This window comes from Cyrtonyx montezumae, unplaced genomic scaffold, assembly GCF_038088225.1.
Source record: "Cyrtonyx montezumae isolate F1298 unplaced genomic scaffold, pur_monq_1.0 scaffold_3, whole genome shotgun sequence".
NCBI classification, from domain to species: domain Eukaryota; kingdom Metazoa; phylum Chordata; class Aves; order Galliformes; family Odontophoridae; genus Cyrtonyx; species Cyrtonyx montezumae.
Window position 1 is genome coordinate 155,726,075 of NW_027072034.1, and position 22,147 is coordinate 155,748,221.

Below are 22,147 nucleotides of genomic sequence, written 5' to 3' on the forward strand. Positions count from 1 at the left end.
CCACAGCAATAAATACTCACTGTTTACGGTACCTGCTAGTGCATTAATATTATTCAGTCCAACAGTGGCTCCAGCCAGTCCTTGGAGAGTACCCAAAGAAGTCAAAGAGTTCATGGCTGCACCAGCAGTGGAATTAGCAGTTGATGCAGCCACTAAAAGAAAAGGAAAAGAAAAAAAAAGAAGGTAAAATTAAGGCCATATTTTGGTTAATCACAAAACAACTTACAATAACATTAAGTAGAACAATGCTTCTTGGAAGAAAGAAAATTTGTCAGACCAATAGACCAACCTTGCTCAAAATGTTACTATTATGACTGCTCACTGAAAGTGTTGATGAGCCTAGAACTGAGAGTCTGGATCATAAAATTTAGCACTGTGGTATTTGCAAACATAATACATAAACAATAGGATTGAGATCAGTCACTTTTTCAAAAGTGTGTCAACCAGGCTAGCATCCAAGGGTGATCAGCTAACCAGCTGAGATACTGCCATTTTTTAAACACCATCCCTGAAAAAAATAGAATTCCTTGCAGTAATTTTGTCATACAACAGATTTTTATCACAGGTCATTCAAGTAAAAGTTAAAATATTCTGTGAGACACTACTCTCCAGTTATGGCTACAGGGCACTGTATGAACACTATTTGAATGCCTGAAGTTTACAAAAAGAAGAACTACAGGACAAACACAGAAAGTAACTACTCATTGCAGGCTTTTAGTCTGGTCTATGTATGCAACTAGTCATGTACATGCATGCCATAAATGATATTGTATGCTTCTACCAAAGCTCTGCCAGAGGGAGAGCTGAGGTTCAGACAGATAAAAGGTCTTTGCTGCTATGATGTTGAGACAGTTCTGAAGGTGGGAGAAAAATAAATCCATCTAAGGTATATATTTAGGCAGAGAAAGAGACTGAATCTCTTATCATAGGAAATATGGGCACTGTAGAAATGTCTATGTTTAGGATAGGTGGGATGAACTAGAAAAGTGAACTTCACCTGTAGAGGGACCTTGAATAGCCTGCATGAATAAAAAAAATAACTTACAGATACGTAAAGTTATATCAGGTAAATCACACTTATAAAAGCTGAGGGAGCAATCAGGTTTTTAGCTTGTCTCTAGAGCCATATGCTAGTACACCAATCACAAAGACATTTTTTCTTTTTCTTTAAAAATTGCACTCTGTTCTGAAAAGTGAACATTCAAAGTCAGTGTTTTGTTGACAGTCTACTGGAGGCGCATCATGTCTACATCATGTTTTCTTGCTCCTGTCCATTACATCACTGGGAAATTATTAAGATCACATCTACCTTGATGCTCTTCTGGGATGCTGAACATGTCAGATTACTCTGTGAACTCTCAGAAAGTGGAGTACCTACAATTTGCAGCATCCAGGAAGGAAAAAGAAGCTGAGGCTAATTTTTCAAACTCCGTGGGTAAACTTCAAAGGCTTAATGATATACAAAGAATCATCTTTACAACCTCAAGATGCAGCAAAGACAAGCCTTCCCTCCATGGGCCTCAGAGTCAAAAGGACTCTCTTGATGCAGGTAAGGAGAGATTTTCTGACTCTGGGCATTCCTTGTCCCTACTTCCACCACATCTGTAATGTTCATAAAAATAATTTTATACATAGCAGACAGAAACAGCTTGGTTGATCAATCACCTTCTGAAAAGCAATAAGCCAATAATGTTTTTGATTAAAAAAAAAATGTAATCCAAGAAACAAGGGAAAAAACACCTTTGTCAGATAATGTGAACACCAGCAGAGAAGACAGAGAAAAAAATCAAAGCGAATGAATGTCAGCAAATTCCCTGTGACCATCACAGCTCTGTGTTTCTGTTCATGTTCATTATCAGATCATTTAAATGAAGCACTTAAACCTCAAATCTAAATGATCTGATTGGTTACAACTGGGCAGAATTCTATCCATGGCTGTTTCAGAGGATTATATTACTCTTTTCTCTTAAGGAAACACATATTTTTAAGAAATGAGAGAAATGGAGGCTAGCAAATTGTTTGCCTGAAAATTACATTAAAGTTCCTGGGGGCAAATAACTCCTGTGAGTGAGAGCCATACGCTTATGGACTGTCAACACATCTGTTGGAGAAGGCAGAAATATCTGATTAAATCCTCTTGCATTGCCCACATTGCTCAACGTGGTGGTTCTTATCAGGCTCACTGCTCTAACATGTGCTTTGGGGATGGCCAATATCTGGGGCCAACATTTTTTTCTTTTGTTCTTTTCAAGTTTCTCTTTTCCATCAGACAAACACAGAGCAGGTGCCTCAGCGATTCTCCCATTTGAAGTTGCAATGCAGATTATCCAGCTTGCCTAAATAATGACTTGGCACATAATCAATGTAGAATACTAGTGTTGGAGCATTGAAGGATCTCAGAAATCAGCATTTTGTTGTTGTGGCTATTTCTTCTGCTTAGCAGCTATCTGTCTCACAAATCCACTGGGACAATGTTTTTTTTTTTTTTTTCCTCTATGGCTTATTATTTCTTTGAGGAAAAAGAAACTGAACAAATTGTGTGGTTTCCATTATCTTATTGAACATGGGCATGAAAGGAGCTCCATTCATTAGGGCACTTGTAAGCGAAGGATCCAGCAACTTGTTGGATGAGATATCCTGGGAGACTCCACACCTTCTCTTCTTTTACTGCATCCTGTGCATATTAAATGAAGACAGAGATGAGCTAAGACATTATTATGAATGGGACTAAGACTTAGAGATGAAAATCTGCCAGAAAATGCTGCAAAAAATCGATAGTTGAAGTAATGGTATTCCTTGTCCTCAAAAAACTTACAGGGAGATGAAACAAAGTCTTAAGACTTTGAAAGCCTTACAAGAGACATGTGGAGACTTAGGCTAGCTGAAAGTTTTTACCTTATGAACTCTCAGAATATGCTGGAAATCATCTAAAGACAAGTTCTATACCTTTCCTGTCTTTTGCACTTTTGTAGGTTCTTTGAAGTAAAAGTTTTAATGTCTACTGAACCAAAGGGGGAAAAAAAGAAAAATTACATGTCTTGTGGTAACAGTAGATGATTGCAGTATTTTGAGGGACCCTGTATATTTCTCTCTTGTCAGCAAAGCTCCTGGGCTCCCAGAACTTGCTCAGAGTAATGGCAAAGGAAGTATAATGCAAGTATAATGCAGGAACAGTGTTATTCTGTATTTATGGCTTATAGTTTTCCATATGACAAACATAGATTGGATACCTACAGAATTTATAAATTCATTTTTACCAGGCTCTCCTGTCACCATGTAAATCAAAGGAAAACATTTCACAACTCTCTCCATCCTCAGCACCAGCACATAGCTGCTCTGAATTGAATCACTTCGTAGTGGTGCTTAATTAAGAGTGGGTGTCTCTTTCCAGCTACACAGATAGCTTAATGTACAGAGCTGAAATGCTGCCAATGCTGCCAGGAATCATCCTCTTTGTGCTACTGGTGACCAATATTAAGTGCAACAGTGAAGAAAATAAAAATACACAAAAAAGTGCAAATCCTGCAAATTTGCACTAGAATACCTTGAGTTGGAAGGTGGGCATATGGATCATCAAGTCCAACTCCTATGACTTAGGCTTTTGGAGTCCCTTTGTATGGTGCACCTTTTTTCCACAACGTATGGTAAATTATCTTTCTCTTTGTACTGTCAATTTCATAATTGTCTCCTTAAGCCTATATATGGCAGGGTGAAGTTCCTAGGGCTGCATTAAGTGGATTAGCTGATATTGAAGTTAGAGGGAGATATTCAGCCTGATTATTAAACAATGGCTGCATATACAATAGGCAGAGAATAACAGAGGCAGCTTTCTCAAAGAGACTGTTGCTCAATCAGAGCAGTGTTGGCCCTAGTGAAGAAGTTATGGGGTTGAGTCCTTTGTCTGCTGTTGCAAGCGTTCAGGCAAGATGCTCATCTCAACTCCAGCTAACCTTAGAAATCTATTATGTGAAAATGATATCACAGCTTTGGAAAAAGTTCAGTGAAGGCTAGCAAGAATAAAGAATTGTCCTATGACCTGTAGAAAAATCTTCTTTGTTTCCTGCAGATATGCTGTGTGCTGGGCACCTGTTGCCTCCTCCATCAAGGAAACATACAGAGACTTTACAGAACATTTTAGCATCTTCAACCATGAAAGTTAAGGTTCAAAATGTATATTTAACTATTAGAGACTAAAGTTGCCTCTTCACTGATCCCTCTAATCCCAGATTTCTGAGTCAGCCTCATAACTATCTGCCTCTTTTTTCTTCCAGACTACTCAACTTCAGTGTAGTAAAGAGTTGGACACTCAAATAATATAAATAATATTATTAAGAAGTTGAGAAATTGAGAAGAGCATGCTGGAGCTCTCCCTCATGACAATCCCAAATCCCTTCCAAACCCAGCAATTTGATCTCACTGTGCTTCCTCCTAAATGATTTTTTTTTTATGAACTTCATTATAAAGAAACTTGGCCTTTGATTAACATATTATTTAGCTCACTTTGATACAGTGAACATATTTTGATTTGGAGTGAATGTTGTACGTATTAAATATATTTGTGTTTAATTACCACTGTTGCTTCCGTGGAGACTTCTAAGGTTGGATGTACCTGGTATTTTCATCTATATTCTCAATATTTTAATTTCTGCATGTAACAAATTACAGCAACTTCTGAGCCAGAGATTCTTATACGAGAAGTTTAAGTGAGCAATGAGACATTTACCTTTTTATTTAAATAGTATTTCAACACAATTCCTAAAAACTATGCCAACCTAGAAAAACAGGCAGTACTAACACAAACTTTCAGCCATTCTGTTGGCAAGCTTAAATCTATTGGGTCACAATGATTTACAACTGGATTTGCATCAGCTGGAAAACTAGATTCAGGATAACAGCATCTAGGAAAGTCAATGATGTGGAAATATTTTTTTGGCTTTGCAGCGCACACTGTGGATGGGATTAATTTCTCCACCTTTGGCAGTCAGACAGTCAGTTTAAGCTAGTCTAGCCAAAAACAGTCTTTTGGACTGTTTCTCAGATTAAGAGACACCTAACTTCAGTGCCCTACATTTGGATTACCATGTCAGGATGAGCTAAATTGTGCTCTGGATATATCTCTGTTTCCACTGAGTGAACACAGTCCATAGACACAGATGGACAGAGGTAGACGTAAACCTTAAAGATGGATCACATGATGGGGGATGGATCCTGCCCTTCCTGATCGGTGAGGGGTCTGCTTTTGTCCTGTGGTGCAGAACTGGTGCCAATCTGTGAAAATGCAGAATGTAACTGACTCCATCACATCTGGAGCTCTCAGAATTGTCTGATGCTGGTCAGTTCTGAACTAATACGAGGAGGGTGTTAACATTTCTGAAAAGCATACCTAGACATCAGAGACTTATGCACTGTCACAGTACAGGTCATACAAAGGAGGATGGCTTCACATAAGAGCATGCGGGACTAAACTACAAGATGCTGCTGATGCCTCTCCCAGTTCTGCCTCAGACTTCTTGTGCTAATTTCAAGCATTCACTATGACTGCTTTAGGTTTTGCTTTGTTTTGTTTTGTTTTCTTGTTTTCTATCATGCCTATTTACTTCCCATGCTTCAGACCAAGGAACACCCTTAATAGGGCTTCTAGGTATACTAAAGTAAGAAAACCAGAGACCTGTGTTCATCTATAGTTTGCAGTTCACGCAGTACAGACTTGCAGTAGAATTGGGTAAATCCCTCATCCCCTCATCCATATCTCTAAGCCAACATATAAAATCCTGTTCCCCAGCAGAGGAGACCAGGAAAAAAGCTGTCTGAGCATTTGATGAATACTATAGAAACAGATCCTCTCATGGCTGCTCTGAATAAAATATCTATTTAAATCTCACATGTAATACCTTGATTTAGGAAAGAGATGGTTTAAAGTGTGTGTTAGACACCACTCTTTCTTTATTTTTCTTGGTAAATATCTGAGAGATGACTTCTCAGCAAAGCCACGTTCCACAAATAAAAGGGCTTCTAGGAAACTATGCGATGTTTGCTAACTTGGCACTGTCTTCTGGGAAGTGATATCCACTAGGCTGTGCACTCCCTCCATTTCTCTTTGCCTTGTCCTGTTTCCTTCCTTGTCTTCCAGCATACTGATTGAAAATGATGCACGGACACATTGCCAGTTTGGTACTAAAGCATCAAAAAATATCGGAAGAGACATTTTAAAGTTTTTAAGCGAGGTTTCTTTTTGGAAACACTGTTTTAGTTTCAGGGCAGGACTACAGAGAGAACAGTCAAAGAAAATAACAGAATTATAGAATGGTTTGGGTTGGAAGGAATCATAAAGATCATCTAGTTCCACCTCCCTGCTGTAGGCAGGGAGACAAATCAAAAAAGAAGGCTGGCTTCCTCTCTTTGCCCACATGGAGGGTTACTGTAGACCTTCACCCACTCTACCCATGAGAAGAGAAGAGCTAATAGTTCTGGAGTAGAATTAGCTTTCTGGGGATGCAAGGCTACAGGGCAGCTCCAAAACTGGCTTAACTACATCGGCACTTCCCAAATAGAGATTCACAGCAATAACCATGTCAGCCCTATTGACAGTTTTCCTTTAGGCAGCTCTCAGTTATACTCCACAACTGCTTATCGCTACCTAATGCATGGCACAACAGGAAGATCAACATTTACTTTGCTATCAGTTACCTGCTTATCTGTTTTCTGTTCACATCCTGCTTAGCCAGTTGTAGTGGATGTGCATATATTAAAAAGCAAAGCACACCATTCATCTTTGAAACACAACTTGGTTCTCTCTTAATGGAGAGTTAAAATAGTTCAGCATTGGAAGTATTTTGCTCTGGTTAAGATGATACAGCAGCGTGCCAGGGATCAATACTGCTGAAAAATGTAAGATTAAGCATCTCTGTGACTCTTACGCATGAAAAGTTGCAGAGAACACATGCTTTCTTTTGGGAGAGTCTCCTGTCAAATTTATATTGGCATTTTTCTGAATCTAGAATCCTCTTTCTTGTTGTGAATTAGGCTGCATTTCTAATTTTCTGCTGCCTTCCCGAGCCCACTGGCTCTGAGGATTAGATAAAATGGATCTGCCTTATTCAGCTCCTGACTAAAAGGCTGACATTCAAAGGGTCTCAGAGAGGCAGAGTTGGCCAACATGTACCTTTTGAAAGGCTCTTTGCACAAAAGTACAAATTCAAATTCCTGCATCTACGGAGGAGCTACGTGTTCCAATGATACACGCCGAGGATGGACGGGCTAGGAGGAGCTCTGCTATAAAGGGCCAAGTGGTTCTGATGGGACATGACCACAAGCCATTGACACTGTCCCCCACAGCATCCTCATGGCGATGCTGGCTGCCAATGGTTTGGATGGGCATATGCTTTGCTTGATGAAACACAGATTGTACAGCTGGGCCCAAAGAGTTGTAGTCAGTGGAGCTAAATCTAGCTTGGCATCCAATCATGAGCAGAGTCCACCAGGGCTCAATACTGGGGCCACTCGTACACAACATCTTTATCAATGATCTTGATAAGGGGATTGAGTGGACCCTCAGTAAGTTTGAAGAAGACACCAAGCTGGGAAGAAGTGTTAATCTGCCAGAGAGTAGAAAGGCACTACAGAGGGACCTAGATAGACTGGATCTAGTTTTGTGCTTCTTGCTGCAAGAAAAATACTGATTAACTGGATGGAAATTAGTGGGTGACCACAGAGGTGGGCAAGGACTGCAGTACTGTACACATCCTGTAGGGAGGAGCACTTGTTCATGCTGAAGATATGACTTCAGAGATCTAACAGCAGCACCTCTGCACCTATGACATGCAGGATTCTGGAACTGGGCTGTTCAAAGCAGTGTATGGCAGGAGGACAAAATGTAAACTGAAATAAGAGAGGTTCAGTCTGGATATAAAGAAAAACCTTTTCTATGTGAATTTTGCTATCCATTGTAACAGGTTACCCAGACTGACCAGTCTATGTTATTGGAGGTTTTCAAGCCCTGAGTAAATCAAGCTCTGAGCAACTTGATCTGACCTCACACTTGACCCTCTTTTGAGTTTGGGTTGAACAGTAGACCTCCTCAAGGACCTCCCAACCTCCAATATCCTATGATCCTAAATAAAGAAGAATAATGCAGCAGAAAAGCAGAAAAAGTCAAGTAACAATGAAGCAGAATGAAAGAAAAATGAAAAATGAATATGGGTTGGGAGGAAACTGAACAGAAGATCTGACTTCTGTTTATTGGTCTGTTTACAAGCACAAAGGGTAAGACTGAACATGCCACTTAACTCGTTGCTGTGTTTATGATTCTAGTCTACCTCAAGTATTTAATATGTAAACTTTCGAGGGCTAGATCTGCATCTAACAAGAGGAGGTCTTGACCTTGCACGATTCCTATGGATTTTAGATTCATTTTAGTTTCCTTTTGATTTAGCAGCGTGCAAGAGAAAGTAAAATTGTAGTAAAAAGATGCGAAGATTGGATTTTAAAAAAACTATGAAAATGAGAATACATACAGTAAAAAAACAGAATCAAAATCTAACATCTCCCCAGTAAGTAACACAGAAGAGGTAAATGGTAAGAGTCAGGGACAAACGGAAAAGAAATATAACCTCTAAGAAAAAAATCTTTAATTTTAGTAAGTTGAATTTAAAATCTTCTGTTTAATACCCAAAATCACTTGGGTAAACAGAATATTCTTTGTCCTTTTGTTAGTACAAGAGGGATAATAAAGCTAACAGACAACACTGGATTTAAGGATAATCAGATTAAGGCTGTGTTTTCTTTTTCCTTTCTAAGCTTTAGTTGCAAAAACCATTGATGTTTGCAATGATGTCACGCAAACTTTATATAAACAAGATGAACACCTGCTGGCCTGAGTGAAAGCCCAAGGTTACTAGCCACAGTTTAGTTGTGTTCGACAAAGTCTATCCAACTTCGTTCTGATCGACAGCATCTTATTTTGTCTGTGGTAATCTTTAAAACAGATCAAAAAGGCAGTCAGCTGTAGGAGTTTCGTGTAGCAGTGAATCAACACCACCAATCTGGTGTTCTGCAGGGTTCTGGCCAGAGTTGATCCCAGGTGTTTAAGGTCAGTCCACTCTTCACATAGCTCTAACAATAACTGTCTGGTTTAAGGAGATGGAAGCCACGAAGTTCACTCCTAAGTATGACTTAAATATCTCCAATGGAAAAGCGAAGCAATTGAAGTGTTAGGATGACGGAGCTTATGAAATGAACATTATAAACATGGGTGTGGGGGAGAACTGGGAAGTCAGTCACACTGCCCATGTGACACTGCTCTCAGGAATTTGCAGTTGCAAATGTCTGAAATGAGCACACTCTAAAGGCTCTGACTGCATAAGGAACATTTTAAAGAGGAAGAATAATTAAGCAATGACAGAGGCATAATCATTATTAGATAATCACAACCCAGGGGCTCTAACAAACGTTGAGTGTCTCTAATCCCATGGGGTCTAATTATTCTGTGATAATAACCACACCTCCAAGTTTTAATTTATTCTTGTGGAGAATGAGAGGGGGAGTAGGAGAAAAGGGGGCATTTTAATATTTTTGCTGAAAGAAGAAGCAGTTGGCCTTTCAAAAGGGCTCATCAGTATTCTAACCTAACTAGTGTGTTGTGATTGGCATTAAATTGTCTGCCCTTTATGGTGATCTCCAACCAAACTGAGTATCCACCCTCATACAAACTGGTGGCCTGCCAGTCACTAACACAGTACCATCATGCACCCCTTCTGCTTCTCAGGGTAATTTCTAGCAAAGAAGTGGATTTTCCTTTCTGGGAGGTTAATTCTCCACAGAGTTCTCTGACAAACACACTGCCCATGATGTGGAGGGATGAGTAGAAACTTGATTATTTTCTGGTATCTGGAAGTGCTGTCTGATGTGTCAGTAAGGAAGATTCTAGTAAGTTTAAGTGCTCTGCTTGTGCTTGGAAAGAATAAAATAGAAGTGACAGATGCACTCCAGGGACAGAGAAGCAGAAAAGCAAGTGAGGAAGAAAGAGTTGGCAGAAATTAGAGTAACAGTGTAGAGAGACATATACCAATATCACAGCCTTTTCTGAATAAGTTCCTCTATTTCTTCATTACTCACAGGTGAACAATCCCTATGAAAGATTATCTGTGACTTCTCAGGATACTGGAAAAGAGAAACACTACTGAGTAATGGAGGAAGGGAGAACAGCAGACTCAACATCCAGTCACATCTGTGCATATCTGGCATGCAAGTGAGTCTAAGCAGGAAAGAGGAGAAAGAGGAAAGAGTCTTTCCCCATGGCAATCCTTTTGGCTGAAGGTGACCTTCTGAGAACAGCTTTATCTTTCACGTCTTGTGCATGCATGCTCACATACAAGAAAAAAAAAGAAACAAAACCAACTGAAACAGAGAGGTGTACTAATTCATTCAATCTCTTTGCAAAGACAGAAAAAGCAAAGTAGAGACTTCAGATAGACTCATACTCCTCAGGAATACTTTCAGGATCACTAAGGGCTAACAGAGCTCTCTGAGCTTGGGACAAGTGAAAATCAGGTTCACTTATGTTGATCATTATGTCATTTATGTTAAAGCCTTGTGTTGCATTTCTGATTGCCTTTAAATTACAGGGACTACACCAAGCACCGCACAGAACTCTACCAAGAAGAAGGGCATACCAAGTCAATAAAAGTATGGGAGACAAAGCTACCAGCTGGCTATTTTTGCAGTTGGCTATTTTTCTCTTCTTTATGTTTCCTACAGACCTTTGTATCCAACTGAAGCCCATTATTTAAGGAAACGAGGGATTACCTATTGAGCATACCTGTGTGAATCTATGTTGTTGTGTTTGCTACATTTGGTATTATTTTCCTTTGAAATTATAAAGATGGAAGAAGAGCAAGTTAATATTGTGGGCCAGTTCCACAATGATGCTTCTGTTTTGTTGAAACACATTGTTTGTAAATAGTAAAGGCCATTAGTAAGGCAGTCAAGGGCTTAATTTACTTGATTTCAAACCCATGCACTTGTTGGGGATGCTTGTGTTTGACCAATGAATAAAATAAATCAGTGGCACCATATTCAGTTAGACCTTTTCAGATAAAGTAAAAATAACATTCACAAACTCCAATTCCCATTGCATTCCACAAACTATCCTGCTTCAGGAAAACTGGCTGTAAGTAGATTGGACATATGCACAGTTTGCTAGAGTTGCAGTCGCAGTGCTGGCAATAGTAAATGTTATATATTTGAAAGCTCCTCTAATTGCATGAGTTTTGCTAAGATTTGGATTGTTTTCTGAATACTATGAACTCCAGTATTTTCTTGGCTTAGACTTCTTGTAAGATACACACCATATAAGTGCACATATCTATCTGTGTAGCCAAGCTGATAGTATCATGTTTCTTAGTTGAAAACAGCCTTGAATGAGCTTGAAAGAATACTTCCAACAAAAGGAGAACAGGCTTTTTACAAAGTGGGATTCCTGTGGTCTGAAATGAAGTTTGAGAGTTTGTTAGAGAGACATTTTCAAAATATAATGTATTACAAAGCGATATTTGTATACCATAAGCAAAGTAAATCCAAAAATGTGCTTAGGCAGTGGATTTAATGCTTTAGGAAGATGATGATGTACTAATGTTTAAAAACCAAACATGTCGTCTGTTGAAGTAGATCCTACTAGTCCATGGTTTAGTACTGCACACTGTTTCCTAAAAACAAGTCCAAAGAATTAAACAGCAAAATTATTCACTGAAAAATATGCATGTGTTTCTATCTTTCCACTTTGGTGATTATGCATTTCTAAGGAAACAGACAGATATTTTTCTGTGCCCCAATTTCCTAAAATATTAATGTTTATTCTAAAAAAGAGTCAAGGAGTTTCCAAAATTATCTCCTCCTGAAGTTGTCTGGCAGCCTCACACTTCTTCTCTGTCAGGTTCTGCCCACTCTAAACCCAGCCATTTAATAACTGAACTTCCCTTAGATCCTATAGGCTGAATTAATATACTCCTGCTTAGAAACCTCATTGCTAGGAGAATATACAATAACCTGATACATTTACAGGACAAATCTGCAAACAGGTCATTCTGGTTAATCGATCGCCAGCCTGCTGCCACCTGCATCATTCGGATTCATTGTTCCAAATGAGGAGCCAGGGAGAGACATTGCTGTTCCAGGGATGCTCCATGAGAACTAAGCATTCTTCTCCTCTCCTTTTACTGCAGTGAGACTCAGGGATATTTTGAACAGAATTCACACTCTTTTTCTTTTTAGGCATTTTAGATGTTTTGAAACATCATTAAAATACAAATATAGGTCAAAAATTAATACCCAGTTCTCTAGTTTTGGCTCTAATACGTATGCTTGGATTCCTGCTTAAGGGTGACTTAATTAGCAGATGGACTTAGCACCAGCGTATCTCTGCAAGGAGCATCATCATCTCTGGGCACAAAGAACAGCCTCAATCATCTGATTATTTAGGAGCCTAAGCACAAGCTCAGATAATTAACACCAAGTAGGTAGGGCTACTTCACATAGAACAGTTTGGTGATATATTCCCTCCATCACAGACAGAGATCTTTCTGAACCACGCAGTCAAGTGATGGGTGATGGATAGCAGACATGCCAAGGCAACGTTTTCTTCCCTGGCTTACTTGCAAATATATAATTAGTAAAAACTAAAACTAAAAAAAAATAAAAATGGTGCTGAGATCACTTTTAAGACGTTGGAATTCTCTATTTCAGAGAACTAAGATAATGGTGTTAATAATTTAACTACATTTAAATGTAAAATTGAAAATCATGTACTTGGGTTGTTTAAGCAGCATTCTTCACCTGAGATATCCATTTGGTAGGTATGCTGTATAAATAAACCTTTATTTAAGATACGTGTTACATTTAGCAATTGTTTTTTATCCTAGAAATAATAGTCCTTATAAGAGCTAAGTTTCCTGTGTACTTCAAATCAAACAAAACTTATATTAAATGATGATATAACAATGGAACCTGTATTAATTCCACATGAAACAGTACAAAAATAATCAATTTATACTACAGTATAAAGAGTGCCATTCTGCATTTTAAGCCAATCTTCTTCAACATGAAACAATTCTAGTCCAATTCATTCTTTAGCAAACTGTCAGACCTTCCTACACAACTACTGGCAGGGCTATTTTTGGATCATCCTGGAAGCAAATCACAGCTATCTCAGTAGGTGTACTGGCCTCTAACAAAATGTCATGGTGGCAGGCTTGCACTGCTGACTGGAGAAAAATGTATTGTACTGAAGTGAACAAAAAGAGAATCTTCTAAGAATGATTATTTGAACACTCTCCACTGCTTCTCAGCTGAAGCATCTTGTATATTCTATAAAATCGCTAACATTTCAACAATTGCATTCACAACATGAATACCTTCAACTAAGAAAGATAATCTTTATGCCATATTAGGGGGTAGAAAAAATAATGAAGCACGGATGTTAACTGTAAGTTATAATTCTCTGCTTTTAGCAGGGGGAAAAGTTGGACTAATTCTTCTAGGACAGACACTAACGGTCTTTTTTTTTTCTCTTTTTCAGTTTATTCTATTCTTCACAGAGTTCTTTTTTTATGGGGAAGGCTATAATATTTCAGTGACAGCATCTGTCTGAAAATGAGTATTTTTACACTTTTTATGTTAGGAGGGCTTTTTTCAACTTAAGACTTAATGGGTGAATTCTGATAGAAAATGGCAAAAGCTGGGCTTGGTTTTAAGAAAAAAGTCTTTCTTTCTACACTGACAGCATTTTTTGCACAGATTTCCTTTTAGGTTTACACAGCAGATAAACCTGAAGAGTTTTGTTACTGAAGCATGAATAGCTAGTTCAGCTGTGTGAATAAATAATAGTTTAGAGAATCAAATAATCATGAAAATGTCATGGAAAATCAAGGCTCCTAAGTCTGCAACTGAATTAGCTTCTGGTTTAGCGATTCCTCCACAGCTCAGAAGTTATACTGAGTATGTTTATGCAGATAAATTTGGATGTATAATTAGATGTTTCGTCTCTTCATTTGCACATAGAAGAGCTTCCCTACTGGCTTTTGAAAAACAGTTATGCATGAATTTCAAGAAATAAAATTGAAACAGGCCCACAGAAGTAGTGGAATTTCCACCTCTGGAGATATTCAGTCCTTGGCTAGACACAGCATTCACCAACCTGCTCTACGCGGTTCTTGTTTCAGCAGGAGCCTGGAGCAATGTCCTTGGGAAGAGATCCCTTCAACCTGTGTGATTCTGTGACTTTCATGCTGCAATGTTTAACAATAAAAGTCTATGCAGTGGTGTAAAGTTGTAAGATGAAAAAACTAGTTGGCATCTGAAATCCAACTTCCATATTCTTCCTTTTTAGAGTGCAAAAATGTTCCTGCTGTTGTTTAATACTAGTTTGCAAAAAGATTGCAGGAAATTTTTTACAGTACCAAGGTTGTACTACCCATGAAAGCCAGAGAAAAACAAACATTATCCTTGTGAAAATTAGAGTAAGAAGTCAAGTAAAGCAAAGTAAATGTCAGATTGTTAGAGAGAGATACTTTAGTCCTGAGTTCATATGTTCACCTCTGCAGGAGCAGCCTCTCTGTGGGCTTTGTGCTAGTCAGAGTTTCTGTGGGATGTGGCAAGGATATTCTCTGGAGAAGAGGACAGAGATTTGTCCTGCCCAAATTAAATGCCAATATCTATACTTGATGTAGTTTCTTCAAATTCCTTTTTGATGTAATAGGAAATGCAAACTTCTGGGACAAAGCCAGGGAGAAGTTGATACAAACTGGCTCAAACATTCATGGCTCCACAGAGTTGGGTAAAAGCTGCTCCACAGATTTGGGTGAAAGCTACCCCAAGGCCATACCGTTACATTAAGAAGTACTACAGGCACTTGCCTTTAAAACAAGAAAATGCACTAAGTAAGTGAATGAAATGGAGAGATATTGAAGAATTAATTAACCAAATAGAGGTGATTAAAGTAAATAAAGGAAACAATTATCATATCAAAATAAAAGACAAGGAAGATGATTAAATAAGTCTTCAAAAGACCTGTGAGAAACTCATGAAAGACGTAATATGCATTTACCTGGTTTTTATTTTTTCGTAATTTCATTTTCATTTTTATTCACTACCATCTGATAATTGTAAGAAACAGTTACTTTAACCATGGGCAATTTAAGCCATTTTAATTTTTTTTTCCAGGGCCAAGAGACAAAAACCTATTTATTGCCTGAGGGGATTTTTACTAAAATGAAAGCTTAATCTTTTATGTTTTTTTTAAGCAAAGGCTTTTAAAAAATCATTTCTAACAATGCTGTAGGGAGAGAGTTCCACGGGTATGCAAAATTGAAATTATAAATTTACAATTATAAAAAAATTAATAGTTTGGGGGATTGCATTGTCTCTGTTCTTTCTGAATGAATAGCGTTTCAAGCTGAAGAGAAAGTATTTAGTACATGAAGGAGAATGAGTGTCCTTAGACTCTGTGGCGGTCAAAGCTGTTTAGTAAGTATACAGCACATATGAAAGAAAGATCATTGGAATTTAATTTGTTTGGAAATATGTGAACCTTGAAGAAAGGGTTTCATACAAATTGAACAATCACTATTAGATAGTGAATATTTTTCTTGAGAGTACGTTGCAAATAGAAGTCAGCAATAAAACTGGACAAGCTCAAATGTCAGATAGTATGCTTGTTTTTCACCTCCTGGCCTGTTTTTCTGTGTCACCAATGCATCAAAGTTGGTCTGACCTCCATCCTTAACAGTCTGATACACTGAAGTTTGCTAATCTTATATATGAAAACTTAAGCTGCAAGGTGAATTTGAACGGAAGTAACAACAATCTGAGGTGCTTATGGCAGACGTAAACAAAGGATAAAACAAGAGCTTGGGTGGTCGTGTGGGGCGAGGCGTTGGGCTCAACGACCCTTATGGGCCCCTTCCAACATGGGCTATTCTGTGAGTCTGTGATTCTTCGTTTTGTTCAAAGACAGATTTGAGGGAGATCTTCAGGAGGGACATAGTTACATACAGGAAAAAATCTGGATGTGGTTTATGATATGGCTGGCATAGCTGAAGGCATATTAGAAGTATATGCTCAAGACCATTCCTGTTCAGAGCAGGATTTTGGCTTTAACAACATTTAGAAAACGATTCAATTTAAGTACGTACCTTTATACTTTCCTAAATTTGTGTAGTTTTATGAACTGAGAAATATTAATTTAATGCATTATCTGGAGAGAGACTAACATTTATTCCTGGGTTTTGTGCAGGCTTTGAAATCAGACAAAACAATTTACACTTATGAAACACAACAAACTGAAGTGTTCTATTAAAAGAAAACTAGAACAAAAAAATATCCTCAAGGCCTCCAAACATTCACACACTGAGAGGCACATTTAAATGTTTTCTGCCAACATATTTCAAGTTCTAATGGAAATACTTTGAGCTACTATGAAAAGCTTTATTGAACTAAATTCATTTCATACAGAGCAGAGAAGAACCATTGAAGATATTGTTTAGGTTTAAAAAATACTTAATAGGGTGGAGAATGTGGAACCAGGTAAGAAAACTCAAACTGAAAGACATTTTATCAGGAGTTGCTTTTAGTCTGGTTGTGCAATAGAAACAGGCTAAGGAAGCTATTAGATATAGACTTCCTCTTTGGAATTCCAACCTGCCCATAAGACTGTTTAGAAGAAGCAATTGTCATTCTGAGTATACCATTTCAGTTAAATGTTCAGGAGTTTTTGAAAATATCCCACATTTAAGGTGTGGGCCAGAATCAGCAGTCTCTTCGGAAGACCTGCGACTTGCTTTAAGATGGCACCCTGAGAGCTGTTATCTTGAAAAAGCACCTTCCCAGCCAAAGTATCTTTTTAAGCACATGCTTCTGCAGCCTTGGACGTCAGATAAAGTCACTCACCCACCCAGGCATTCTGGGTTAGAAGGGACCAGCAAAACCAAATTATTTTGACCCAATCTGCATCTCAGGGCTGTTGTGACTGATTATTTTTAGGTCAACATGAGGCTCACATAAGGAAAAGCAAAAGGCTGTACAAACTTACTATTCAGTCAAGCTGCCTTCCATTTAACCTCTCCCCCAAATGAACAATAAAATTGCAATATAATGGTAAGCGTTGGCCAGCTTTAACACCCGGCACCACACTCCATCTCAGTTCTATTGTGCAGTGAAGGCTGTTTTCCTTTCTGATGTGCTCAAACCGTCTGCCACGAATTACTTTTTCATGGGGAATAAATACACACTTAAACAAGATTAAACACAAACGTCCTTTACTGGTGTCTAAAATAATATGAATGTTCTTTAGAACAGCAATAAACACACTTCATGATGCAAATAATTACACCCCACAGCCTTTATCTTTACATAAGCGGCCAGATTCTTGACTCAACTACTTGACTGTAAACTCAGTGCAACTACAGTGAATCAACATCTCTCTCCACGGACTCCAGAGATGTGGAAGCATTACTAAACTCTGGATTTGCACAACCTCAGTGGCAAGGGCTGTGCAGACATGGGAAGCTCGTGGATGGAAGTCTACACAATTGCAATGGAGACACCACTGTCTCTTAACCAGTCCCTTATTTCCCCATACAGTTTGGGGTAATTAAGTCAGATTGTGACTGTGTATGCCCCTGATATAAATTCTGGTTCTCAGTTAGGACCGCAAGACAACTCCATAGAAGCTACAACAAGGAAAAAAAGAGAGAAGGACTGAATAAAAATTCATGATGGGTAAAGACAAAAAGTGCATGATGGGCTGAGAGTCAAAGATTTGTCTCCTGGGGATTAAGAAGTACCACCTTGTTTGATCCTTCTGTAGGATGGGAAGGGTTAGGTTACGTTCTGAAGTCTTTCTGAAAAGTTAAAATTAGCTTAAATTTCTCATTCAATTGTAAACTTCTTGCAAGGTGGGTCTTATAGGTCCTGCTGGCCCCTGAAATATGTCCGGAATGGAGTACAAGTCCATATTGGACAGCTTGAAAAATAAGTTTTCTTAAAAATAACAGCAACAAAAACATTCAGTTATTAAAAGGGTTTCCAGGATTTACACAAGCACAGAACTTAGTCACAGCATGACATGATTTTCTTTCTATATACTCTAACTTTTGCATTTTGAAAGCAAGCATTCTGCTCTTACCAGGACTTGTGAGGGCTCCCAGAGCACCAGTCGTCGTGGAGAGAGGATTTGCATTGGTGGTAGTAGCTGAGGTTTGGGCGGCGGCTGCTGCAGCTGCTAAAGTTGCCAAATTCTGTAATTGTAAAGCGTTCATGCCTGCATGGAGAAGCAATATAGTTATTTAAGAGGTGCCATAAAAAATACCACCACCACTACCAACAACAAAAACTACCAACAAAACAATTTTCAACAGGTATACCTTGCCGTAAGATTCAGTTCCTTTTACTCCCAAGAGAGTTATATTCTGGGAGCCACTTAAAGCCCACAGATAGCATCTCTCACCTTTCTGCCTTCAAAGTGAGCAAATATGGCAATGGCACCAGCCTACAGTTAGGAAAATTAAATCTGGTTGGTGTCACTTGGATAAGTGTGGAATTAAAAGTCATTTAAACGCTATGTGAATTCCAGAAGCAATACTATTCCCTGACACAACAGGGGGTGTAATGAAGATAACTAACACTTAAAACACATTCAGTATAGGGTCATATAATTAGGATGAATATAATTTGTTTCCCATGTTCTGTCTGAATCTATCCACTAAGACTGCACTGTGCAGTAGCCAACAGTCGCACGGATGTTCATTTGGATAGTTCATTTCTAAAGCCAGGTATGTATTAAGCACATCAAATCAGTATCAGACTGATCAAAGAACCGTCACTGAAGTGGGGACTTTCAGACCATAAGCTCTACACTGTGATAACAAGAGTACTCAGTCAGCTGTTACTTCATTATTTCAGAAGATATGGGGGAGGTACACCTGCATTTCAATGAAGACCTTCAAGAAATGCATTCGTTTAAACAGCAAAGTATTTAACTTAGATGGTGAGTTACAAAGGACAAACAGTAAATGCAATTTATGTGAAATGGAAAAGAAGATGAACAAGAAACAGCAAATGGCATTCATTTGGTGAGATTGGGAGTCTCTTCTAAAGTACTCACCTTTAAGGCTGGACTATGTCAAGTACTTAGGCCCTTATTCTACGTGGGGCTGCTTCAGTATGAGACTACAACGCAGATACAAGTTAGGTGCTAATATTAACCAGACTGGATTCTTTACAGAATCCTATGGATAAGATGCAACTGTCCAAAGGGATGAGCACAAGGCTGAATGTGTATGTATTGGAACAGGAGAGATTTTTTGGATGTCAGTGTGAGTTTACTTAGATGGTTTGGCCATGAGAGATCTACATATTTGAGCCCTTGGTAGAATTGATAAAGCAGACGCAGACCATAAGATAGACCTTAAAACATAAAATACTAAAATGGTTGCATAATATTAGTTATATGAAGCTCTTATGAAGAGTAATACCATCTTTGAGGTCCAGTGACAGAGCTGAGAAGACTACATTAGTTTTGGGGAACATTCAGAGAATTTAAGAGCCTGAAAACTCATTTTGTTCTTTTAATTTTTTTTAAATTTAATTTTTTTTTAACATTAGCTCATATAAGAGAGAGATATTAGTTCTTTGTGCACACTTTGTTTCTCACACCAGAGGAACCTCATAACAACTTGGAGAAGAAGAAAAAAAGGAGGTCAAACATAAGGCTTTGTAAGCATGTTTGAGAAGGAAAAAATGAAATGGAGAGGTGTTCTTTTGTGAATTTCTGCAATAACAGACTGACAGTACTTTCAAATACATGTCATAGATTTGTTGTGTGCAACAAACAAGCTCCCCAAAGGTCTGAACACAAAGGTATTGTCATTGTCCCAGCACTGGGAACTCTGAGTAGAACCTTGATTTAAGCATCTATTTGTGAATAAAAGTGAATTTAGATACAGCTTGTTCCTAAAAGTAAGTCAGGCCCAAGGTGAATGTGCAGGATTGGTGCAATTCTAACTTCTGCACATCAATTACACATCCAGAACCAGCTGCATGTCTGAGCTTTTGAAAATGTGGCACAAGAACAGTGTTAGGAATATACTTTGACTCACCACTCTAAAATCTGCACAACACACTTTGAGGAATTACATGGCAAAAATGCTTTTTCAGATTTCTTTCACAGGATGAAGACCACAACTGAAAATAATGTTTTTCTCAAACCCTACCAACGCAAATTATTTTGCAAGGCAAAGCAGTAAAGCTAACCTAGTCACAAGTCACTGTTAATCTAGAGAATTAGATGCAACTACTAAATAGTGATCACAGGGCATTGCTGCTCTTTGCAAATAACAAAAAACAAAAACAAAAAACCCAAAAGACAAAGTGTTTCTAGAATGAGAAACAGAATCCACTTTTATCCTGGACTGATATTTGGTCCTCATGTACCTTTTACTTTCCTATTTTATAAGAAGTATAAGTAATACAGCGTCGAATGTCCAGCAAACATTGCTGATCTTCACAGAGCCCATCTTTTGTTGCCATTCGGTAATGGACATTTGATAAAGCAGTGGGTTGGCTCTTCACCATGGCAGCATGGTTTTGTGCCACCTTCTGGTAAGAAATTCATCAGTAGGATCAGTCATAATCAGGTTATATTTCTTCCGTGGTGAGGTTTCCACTTCAAACTTTTCAACAGCACATACAGCAGGATAACAGTGAACAAATCACACAGAATGGTACAGGAGCTTCCTCAAACCAAATCCCACATGCTTCTGGAAAATGCGTGGACCTTTCTCTAAACCTCAGTTTGGAAGGACTTATGAGCAATTTAATACTTCTACTTCTCACCTGGTGTAGGGAACCTGCTTTGGCAGGGGGTTGGACTCTTGAGGTGCCCTCCAACCCCTATGATTCTTTCTTTATTGCATTTCATACACTTTGTGCATGCATGAAAAGCTGAAGAAGGCTGTAGCAGCAGAGACAGTGAGCACAAAAGGATGGGAGCTGGAAGGCAGTGTACACTTAGTGTACTCTCAAGGAAGTGGCAAGACAAGGTCAACAGGCAGTGGAACAAACAACAGCTCTCTAGGGGCTAGCGTGCTGCTGTTGTGATTGTGTGGATGCAAAACTAACACCAGCATTGCATCATCCTGAAAAAACATTATTTTACAGTGGGACATTTCCTGCGGAAGGACAAGAGGGATCCACCAACTTGAAGAAAGAGTTTTTACGCCAAAAGGAGATTAACAGACAAGAGCGAGGCAGTGACGGAGTCGCCTCCCCACCCAGTCTGTTTGAGCATGGAAGTGACTAAAAGACACTGGCCACAAACCAGTTCTACAGATGTTATGGGGTGTCAGCTACAGTGCCTTCAGGAAAAAAAAAACAAGCAACCAACCTGCCTGCTGTTGTCACATGCATCAGAAAAAGAGCCCAAATTGCCCCACAGTACCGAGGGCCCTGGTGTGGCTGTCAGCAGGGGCTTGGAGCACATGCCGTCATCCAGCATGCCCTAGAGTTGCTTGTGTCACTTAATACACACCCTCTTTAGGATCCATTTTGATCCAGCTTTCAAAAAATAACCCTTGTCATCACAGTTTTTTGTTCCCTAGGCAGCTCACCATTTCTGCTCTCCCTTCACTGGCTTTGCCCATCAACATGTCAAGTGTGTCGATATCCCACTTGCTAGGACAAACTCAGAGAAAGGAAACCAAATGCTCTCAAGTTGCAAACTCAAATGGGGATTTTGGTTCAATTGAACTTCAGCCAAGGTATAGTGCTTTGGGACTAACGTGCTCTCTCATTCTCTCATCTTTCACACACTGTCTTCACACATTCCACATCCTATAATTTTTTCAAAACAGTCCCAAATCCCGCAATGGAGCTGGACCAAAAATGAGTAGTAGTAGTTGTCATTTGAAAGCGCTGCTCACTCAGCAAACGTGCCTCTCTCTGAAGAAATGCAAATTGCTGAACACTGAAGAGCAGCCTCATAGGCAGAGTTACACATGAAAAATGAAAGTCCCCCTGTAGGGAAAAAACATTTCTGGGCAAGGAATAACTCTTGATCTTCATGATAGAGACAATGTTAGGAATTAAAGCGAAATGATTA

The 22,147-nt window shown here is 38.8% G+C and overlaps 2 protein-coding genes across 12 annotated transcripts in view; one reads left to right on the forward strand and one right to left on the reverse strand.

Moving 5' to 3' along the window:
• Positions 1-22,147, forward strand: part of USP6NL (USP6 N-terminal like) — a 210,373-nt gene that overhangs the window by 185,557 nt on the left and 2,669 nt on the right. The gene's annotated exons all lie outside the window — the stretch shown is intronic.
• The window catches only part of CELF2 (CUGBP Elav-like family member 2), a 375,872-nt gene that overhangs the window by 24,571 nt on the left and 329,154 nt on the right, over positions 1-22,147 (reverse strand). For 8 of the 10 annotated variants that reach the window (XM_065743745.1, XM_065743742.1, XM_065743744.1 and 5 more), the window contains 2 exons: positions 18,176-18,310; positions 33-152 (listed from right to left, as the gene is read on the reverse strand). In XM_065743745.1, coding sequence (XP_065599817.1) covers positions 33-152; positions 18,176-18,310 — 255 coding nt within the window. Of the gene's footprint in view, positions 1-20; positions 153-18,175; positions 18,311-22,147 lie in introns of all 10 variants that reach the window. The other 2 variants (XM_065743743.1, XM_065743748.1) reach the window with 1 other exon arrangement.